At 37.7% G+C, this 9,440-nt stretch overlaps 1 protein-coding gene across 1 annotated transcript in view; it reads left to right on the forward strand.

Annotated features, from left to right (window-relative positions):
- RNF216 (ring finger protein 216) overlaps positions 1–9,440 on the forward strand; it is a 190,721-nt gene that overhangs the window by 27,370 nt on the left and 153,911 nt on the right. The window contains exons 5-6 of the mRNA XM_003795432.3: positions 2,865–3,722; positions 4,746–4,822. Coding sequence (XP_003795480.1) covers positions 2,865–3,722; positions 4,746–4,822 — 935 coding nt within the window. The remainder of the gene's footprint in view (positions 1–2,864; positions 3,723–4,745; positions 4,823–9,440) is intronic.

Consider the following 9,440-nt stretch of genomic DNA (forward strand, 5'->3'; position numbering starts at 1 on the left):
ATAGCACCCAGCCATTTTTTTTTTTTTTTTTTTTGGTTGCAGTTGTCACTGTTGTTTAGCAGGCCTGGGTCGGGCTCAAACCCACCACCTTCTGTGTATATGACTGGCACTCTACTCACCGAGCCACGGGCACCAAGCCCCAATTTATTTTTTTATGTCATTCTTTACATCTGGTGTCATGTCTAATCGATATAATTTGTTTTGATGGCTAGTTCAGGCCTCCTTACTAGAGCAAGAATATAGAGCATGAATATAAATTAGAGAACATGAATATATAAATGACTACTTTAAACTCTTCCTTTTTGATAGAAAAGACCTTAAAGTACTTCCACTCTATGTATACCCCTCCAAACTTAAGTAGTGTTTTTTTGGTATATATTTTAATTCTATGTACTTTTAAAATTTTATTTATTTATTTAGAGATGGGGGTTTCACTCTGTTGCCTAGGCTAGACTCAGGCTCCTGGGCTCAAGCAGTACTCCTGCCTGAAGCCTCCATGTAGCTGGGACTGCAAGCATCCAGTGTGTATACATTTTTTAAACCCACATTATGTTTTGTTGTATAAAGTCAGTATTTGTCATCTTATTCAGATATTTATCATTTTTGTTGTTATTAATTTCTTTCTGGATATCTAGCCTTAAAACTGAAGTTATTTTTCCTCTGCCTAAAGACTATCTTATAGAATTTCCTTTTTTGCAGGTCTGCTGATGGATGCTTTCATTGAGTATAAAATTTGTGTGGCAGGTACTTTTACACTAAGAAGATACTATTTTAATGTTTACTGGATTCTATTTTTCTGCTGAAAAGCTAGTTTTTTGTTCTTTTGAAAGCAGTGAGTGCTGCTGTTGCTGCTAAGAATTTCTCTTTGTATCTGTTTTTGGCTGTTTTGTTATGTTATACCTAGGTTTATATTGTTCAAGATTTTTTAATTCATCCTATTAAGATCTTTAGAACCAAAATGTTTATATCTTGCCTTCAAATATTTCTTCTTTTTTTTCTCCTAAAGCTCCAGTTACATAGTTGTTAAGACCTTTTCATTGCATTCTTTGTGTATTCTATTACATAATTTTCATTTTCGTCTTATGTCTTTTTCTGGCTTTTATGCTTTGGCCTGGCTTTCAATTCATTAATTTCTCTCTTCAGCTATATTTATATATTTAAAATGCTATATATCCATCCATCAATTCCTAATTTTAGTTATTGTATTTTTCCATTCTGGAATTTGCATGTGATTCTTCTCTATTGAAGTTCTCTACTTAGCCTTTTATGTCCCTAAATATGCTAATTGTTGTTTTAGAATTCATGTCTAATGATTTCACTGTCTGAAACCTTTGTAGGTTTATCTTTGTTGTCTATTTGTTCTCTTGTTTTTGCTTTTCTCTTGTCACACCAAATTCTTGTGTATCTAGTTATTTTCAAATGAAGTGAATCTGTATCTGAAAATTTTGAGATCCTAAATAATGTTATACTTCTCTAGAGAGAACCTACATTAGTTTCTTAAAGAAGAGCAAGGACACTACCATGTCAAATTCAACAAGTTGAACCGTCAACACTGGGGTTCATTCAGTTCTTGGGAGGTCCAACACATTTTCAGGTAGCGTGTATTTCAGTGAGTTAGCCCTTCAAGGACTTACCCCAAAACTTGAGATTCACCAGCCTCTTTCTGACAAGGGAGTTCCCAAAGGGACTGTTTTTATCAGTGTGACATGTACTTTTCCAGATCTTTTCTTTGAATTTATATGTAGTCACGTATACCTATACATGCTTCTAGAAATTACTTTGTGTCTCATTAATTTTCTGATAAATAGAATCATTCTGCATATGTATTGTTCTTCAACTTGCTTTTCTTTATTTAATGGCATTTCTTGGTGAGTTTTCCATTTCAGTACATATTGAGCTCCATATTGAGCTACCTCTTTTTGGTGAGGGAAATTTGTATTTTGTAGAACAGTTAATAGATAACCATTCTCTTAGGGACAAACTTTTAAATGTCTCTAGTTTTTTTTTTTTTTTTTAATGCTACAAGCAATGTGATAGTGAATATCCTTGTATATGCCCTTTTTAGATACATAAGAGTTTGTAGAAGAGATATGACAAAAATGATAATGACATAAGTATATACATTTTTTGCTTTAATAAATAATGCAAAATTATTCTTCTAAATTCACTAATAGTTGATGGTAGTATAAAAGTTTTCACACATTCTCACCAATGCTTGATACTATACAATTTCTAAGTTTTCTAGTCTTGGCCAGGTATGGTGGCTCACACCTATAATCCCAGTTGAGGAGGTCAGGAGTTTGAGACTAGCCTAAATAAAATGAGATTTCTGTCTCTACTAAAAATAGAAAAATTGGATGGTCCTGGTGGCATGTGGCTATACCCCCCAGGTACATGTGGGCCAGGCTAAGGCATGGCACTCTAGCCCAGGCAACAGAGTGACAATATGTCTCTCCTCCCAAAAAATAAGTTTTCCAGTCTTACAAGGGGAAATAAGTATCTCGTTTTAATTTTCATTTTGCTGATAATTAATGAGCTTTAGATTCTTTTCTTACGTTTATTGAACATTTCTTGTTCTTCTGCTGTGTTATCATTCTTTTATTATTTTCTCTTCTATGCAATTATTTCTGTTTGCTCTCAGGTTAAATTATAATTCAAACTATGTTTCAAGCTTCAGTCAATGAATGACTACTTTGATTCTTACAGATAGTATAATGTGATCAAATGTCAACCTTAAATGTGAAGAATAGGATTGTTAAAGGGGAGGGTGTTACTTTCTTTCCTCTCCTGTCTCAGAAACTCAATAAGGAGGAATAAGCATAGGAAAGAAATTGAATTATTATTAAAATTTCATTTTTTCTTAGACAAATAAACCTCAGACATCACGGCCCAATCTCATCAAACCAGCTGCCCAGTGGCAAGATGTGAAAAGATTGGGAGAAGAAAGGCCTAAAAAGTCTAGAGCAGCATTTGAATCTGATAAGAGCAGCTATTTTTCAGTGTGTAACAACCCATTATTTAATTCTGGGGCACAGGATGATTCTGAGGATGACTATGGTGAATTTCTGGATCTTGGATCTCCTGGAGTCTCTGAATTCACTAAGCCAAGTGACCAAACAAAAAGAGAACCCAAACCTGGACCAAGTCATAACCAAGCAGCAGATGACATTGTCAAGCCCAGATCAGAGCAGAAAGTCATAATCTTGGAAGAAAGTAGCCTCCTTTTCCCAGAAAGTGATCCTTTGGAAACTCAAAACCAGTCATCTGAAGACTCAGAGACAGAACTTTTATCAAATCCTGAAGAGTCAGCTGCTATAGTGGATGATCAGGCCATTGAAGAAGACTGCTGGTTAGACCATCCTTACTTCCAATCTGTAAACCAACAGCCCCATGAGATAACAAACCAGGTTGTTCCTCAGGAGCGGCAGACTGAAGCAGAATTGGTCCCCTTGCTGTTTCAGCATGATCTTCCAGGGCCAGCTTTTCCAAGGCCAGTTTTTCCAAGACCAGAAACCCAGCAGGATGGGATTCCTGGCCCCTCTTCCCCTCAGCCTGTCCATCCTCTGGGAGAGTTTGAAGACCAACAATTAGCAATAGATGATGAAGAGCCAGGTCCAGCCTTTCCAATGCAAGAATCTCAGGAGCCCAACTTGGAAAACATTTGGGGGCAAGAAGCTGCAGAGGTAGATCAAGAGCTCGTTGCACTGTTAGTGAAGGAAACAGTAAGTTTTATTTTATCGAATAACTAATTGTAGAAACTAAGTATACTGAGGGGTTTTTTTTGTTTTTTTTTTTTTTTTTTTCAGTTTTTGGCCAGGGCTAGGTTTGAACCCGTCACCTCTGGCGGCATATGGGGGCTGGCGCCCTACCCCTTTGAGCCACAGGCTCTGCCTTCATTTTTCTGAGAAAGAGAGAGAGAGAGAGTGTGTGTGTGTATCTTGATGTGTAGGATATAGAAGAGAAACTCTGAAGACATGAAAATGGAATCAGCAGTTCCTTAATCTATACTTAACTCTCCAGGAAGCCCTCTGAGATTGTAGCTGCATATCATGGTAGCCTGGTGCTGTCATATCTCCAGTCTCTACCATTTTTTCAAAGGCCTTGAGTTTACTCTAAATTAGAAATCGATACAGTAAGTTTATTGGATTACCTAGACTTGTGCTGTCTAAAATGGTAGTAGCTCCATGTGGCTGTTTGTATTTAAATGTCTTAACAGTTAAATTAAAAACACAGTTTCCAGTAACATCAGGCACATTTTAGCCTCAGCAACTTCATAGGGTTAAGTGCTGCCTTTTTGGAAACTACAAAAACAAAATGATCATACAAAGCTCTGTTGGGTAGAGAGAATAATGCAGGGCTTAGTGTTTGCCTTTGAGTAAGTTTATTAACCCTATTTCACCCAAGTGTTTTCATCCTGCTCACTGGGTTTTGTGCTGCTATTGTACCTTGTTTGTGTTTGGGCTCCCTTTCCTTGGGCTGAGATGCTCAGTATTTGTTGAAAGAATGAAGAATATATCTATAAAATGAGAGCAGAGGACCAGATGATTTCACCTTTCTGGATTTGATCTTGCATTTAGTGATATGAATCTGGGAATGTAGTATTGAATTTTAAACCACACACAAACCTGCTTTATAGCCCTTTTCTAGTCTTTAGTCATTTTATATACTTTTTGCCATCTGGTTTTTGTTGTTATTTGAAGCCATTGTAGTAATGAAATATAAATGATGTACTTAATCCTTTCTAGGAAGCAAGATTTCCAGATGTAGCAAATGGGTATATTGAAGAAATAATACATTTGAAGAATTATTATGATTTGAATGTGTAAGTATACCACGTGCCTTTTTACTCTTTTCGGGGTGGAAAAATACATATACCGTGTTTCCCCGAAAATAAGACCTACCCAAAAAATAAGCCCTAGCAGTATTTCTATGCATTTGTTAAATATAAGCCCTACCCCAAGAATAAGACCTAATGATGGGCTATGCAGATACCATTCTGCACCATGCATTTCTTTGCGGAGCAGTAAGGAAGACTGGAATACCTTTTATCTGCCACAGCTCCTTTCTCCCAGCCGTTGGCACTTGGCGCAGGTGCACGGATGGTAACCACGGTGGCAGGCTTCCTATTGTGCACGTGTGAACGGCTAGCAGGGGTCCTCAGAATTTTTAAACAGGGGGCCAGTTCACTGTCCCTCAGACCGTTGGAGGGCCAGACTGCGAGCCCCAGGACAATCGGCTGCTAAGCAGAACAGGCAGCGGTGGCAAAAACACACAGCGGGCTGGATAAATGTCCTAGGCAGGCCACAGTTTGAGGACGCCTGGTAGGGGAAATGAGTTCATGCATCACTAACGCCAGCCCCACCAACAAGGTCAGTTCCCCCTGTCAGGTTCCAGAAGAAGATGACTTAACTATATTTTAATAAGTGTAGATTGTTGTATTATACTTAATACAAATAAGATATTTCCTGAAAATAGGCCCTGGTGTATCTTCTTGAGAAAAAATAAATATAAGACAGTGTCTTATTTTTGAGGAAACATGGTAACATAAAAGTTGTCATTTTGATCATTTTTAAGGGTACAATTTAGTGGTATTAAATAAATTCACATTATTGTGTATGGTGCAGCCATCACTACCGTCTATCTCCGGAACTTTTTTATCTTGCCAAACTGAAACTTTGTCCCCATTAAAAAGCAACTCCCATTCCCTCCTCTGCCAGCCTCCGACATCTCTCCTCCCGTCCTCAGGGTCTCTTGATCATACCTCTTTTGTCTCTGAGACATATCACAGATGATTTCTTCAGAGTTGTCTTCTAGCTCACAAATTCTCTTTTCAGTAGGATGCAACCTACTTTTAAGCCATCTACCATGTTCTTCACTTTAGTTACTATATTTTATTCTCTTGGTCATTTTTCTAGCATTTTACTCTTTGGATTTTTAATCCTTTTATTTATTTAAACATAATAAACATAGCTTCTTTGAGTGATAATTCTAATGTTTAAAGTTCTTGGGAATCTTACTCTATAATTTCTGCTGGCTCCTATGATGCCATGTTTTCTTATACATGTTGTAAATTTGGTTTTTATTTTGTTTTGCTTTTTGGAGACAAAGTCTTGCTCTTCTGATAGTCATGCTGAAATGCAGTTGCATGATCATAGCTCACTGCACCCTTGATTTCCAGAGCTCAAATGATCCTTGTGCCTGTCAGCATCCTCAGAGGCTAGGAATAGCTCCACTATACCCACCTAATTTTTAAAATTTTTGTGGAAATTTTTTATTTTGCCCAAGCTGGTCTTGAACTCCTGGCCTCAAGCAATCTTTCCTCCTTGGCCTCCCAAAGTACTAGCACTATAGGCATGAGCCACTGTGCCTGGCCATATTTTATAAATTTGACTCCAAGCTCCTGTCTTAGCCTAAAAAGTATGAAATGGTAATGGGGTGGGTATAGCACTAATGGCTATTAGGGATAATTTCTTTCATTTTATATGCTAATATAGCCATATAATTCAGATAAGCTTTAAATTAAAATTTCATAGTTTTAACCCCCCAAAAAACTTACGTCTTGAGGTTTTACTATAATTGGTTTCTTCAGCGAGGATTTGTTTTTGCCTTTGTCAGGTGCCCAGGGGCAGGGTCAGTCTAAGATTACTTTAGAGTCCTGTCTTTGGATCACCAAAACTTATTCAGCATTTTTTATTTTTCAAAAGGAAATTTTGCCTGGGTACTTAATCTTCCATACTATTGGAAAATAGTTCTGTTATTTTACATGCCAGTTATGTTCTCTTCTCAAACCTATCTCCATATTCCTTACTGTATATGGTTTTAAACCTGATTATTGTAGACTATTATATACATACAGAAAAATATAAACATTCACAGATCAGTAATTTATCATAAAGCAAAAAATATAACCACAACCCAGAAATTTTCAAGAAGTAGAATATTGCTGCTATCTTTGAACTCCATATAAAGGTTTTAGATAATCTGTAGTCTTTTGTGTCTGAAATCTTTCACTCAGCATTATGTTCATGAGGTTTAGTCTTGTTATATATAACCAAACAGTTCATGTGTTTTCATTTCTAGATAGTATTTCTTTCATTTCAAAATATTGTAATTAAAATGTCCCCTCTACCTTTTTTTCTTTTTTAAGAGATAGGATCTTACTTTGTTGTCCAATCTGGAGTGCAGTGGTTGGCGTAATCATACACACTTTCAGCCTGAAACTTCGGGGTCAGTCAAGCTTCCCATCTCAGCTGGAGATTAGCTGGAACTAAAGGCCCACATCACTGTGCCTGGCTCCCCTTTACTTCAGTAGGCATTTGTGTTGGTTCTCCTTTGTGGCTATGACAAATAACACAGCTGTGGACATTAGCATGTATGTCTCCTGAGCCTCCACCCTGTCCCAGGTTCTGGCTTCCACCATCTTGTTGACTACTACATGCTATCTTCCAGCAGAATTTTTTATTTTAGCGGTTTTCTGTTTGTTTGCTTGCTTATTTGGGTTTTTGATCTTGTTTCTCATCGTCTTTGGGAGAATTACCTTGCCATTACTAGAAGTGAAAGTACTATCTTACACTTTTTAAATATTTAGGGGGGTGTCTAATGACATAATTACATTTTTAAAACTCACTAAACTTTATTATTCATTTCATTTATGTATTTATTTAGTCAGGGTCTTGCTCTGTTACCCAGGCTAGAGTGTAATGTGTCATAGTAACTCACCTTCAACCTCAAATTCCTGGGCTTAAGTGACCATCCTTCCTAGTAGTGAGGACTACAAAGCAACACACCTGGCTAATTTTTTTTTTTTGCTTTTTGTAAAGGGTTTCACTGTTGCCTAGGCTGACCTCTTAGACTCCTGCCCTCAAGCAGTTCACCTGCCTTGGTCTCTCATAGTGCTAGGATTACTGGCATGAGCCACTGCACCCTGGCCTAAACTATTTTTTACATTAGTTTTAGGCTTACAACACAATTGAACAGAGATAACTAGACTTCCACTCAATTAAAAAGCAACTTATTTTTATGTACCCCTTTAGTTTTTCTGGAATGAAACTCTGATTTTTTTAGAGGTTAAATACAACTTTGGGTACCTTATTTGTGAAATAACATTAAGTAAAAAATATTTTTTGTTTCTTCATGGTATTGATAGTGATTACATTTAATAACCATTCCATTGAATTTGCTTCTTTGTTGAGTATTTTATTAGTTCATAGTTTCATTAAGTTCTGATGAACATTACATATAGCACTTTTTTATTCATTTCATATGAAATCCTAAAAGTTAAAATTTGAGGTCAGTATTTGTGAACAAATACATGGTTCTTAAAACATAGCCTTTTGGTAACCATGTTTCCCCCAAAATAAGACACTGTCTTATATTTATTTTTTCTCAAGAAGACACACTAGGGTTTATTTTCAGGGGATGTCTTATTTTTTATTAAGTATAATACAACAATCTACATTTATCCAAATACAGTTAAGTCATCTTCTTCTGGAACCTGACAGGGGGAGCCGACCTGGTTGGTGGGGCTGGCGCTAGTGATGCGTGAACTCCTTTCCCCTAGCTAGTTGCACCTGTACAATAGGATGCCTGTGACCGTGATTACCACATGCGCACCCATGCAAGTGCAAAGAGCTGGGAGAAAGGAGCTGTGGCAGATAAAAGGTATTCCAGTCTCCCTTACCGCTCCACCCTGAAATGCATGGCGTGGCTGTGCAGCATATCTGCACTAGGTCTGTAGTCCCAGCTACTTGGGACTACAAGTAGAGGATTAGCAAGAGGATTGCTTAAACTCAAGAGTTTGATGTTGACGTGAGCTATGACACCATGACACTGTACTGAGGGTGACAAAGTGAGACTCTGTCTCAAAAAACAGCAATAGCACCAACAGGCTTGGCACCTGTAGCTCAGCAGCTAGGGCACCAACCACACACTAGAGCTGGCAGATTCGAATCCAGCCAAACAACAGTGACAACTACAACCAAAACATAGCTACGTTGTGGCAGGCACTTGTAGTCCCAGCTACTTGGGAAGGCTGAGATAAGAGAATCTCTTAAGCCAAAGAGTTTGAGGTTCCTGTGAGCTGTGATGCCAGAGCCCTCTACCCAGGGCAAAAAAGTGAGACTCTGTCTCACAAAAAACCCAAAACAACGACAAAAAAAGAATAGACACCAATGGAAAGGTACAAGGAACACACACACACACACACACACTCACACACACACATATACCATGTTTCCCCAAAAATAAGACACTGTCTTATATTTATTTTTTTCTCAAGAGGACACACTAGGGCTTATTTTCAGGGGATGTCTTCTCTGTGCCGAAATGCGTGGCCATCACTAGACCTTATTATCAGGGTAGGGCTTATATTTAACAAATGCATAGAAATCCTGCTAGGGCTTATTTTTGGGGTAGGTCTTATTTTCGGGGAAACACGGTAG

Source organism: Otolemur garnettii, unplaced genomic scaffold (assembly GCF_000181295.1).
Source record: "Otolemur garnettii isolate 467f Iridium unplaced genomic scaffold, OtoGar3 scaffold00092, whole genome shotgun sequence".
Taxonomy (NCBI): domain Eukaryota; kingdom Metazoa; phylum Chordata; class Mammalia; order Primates; family Galagidae; genus Otolemur; species Otolemur garnettii.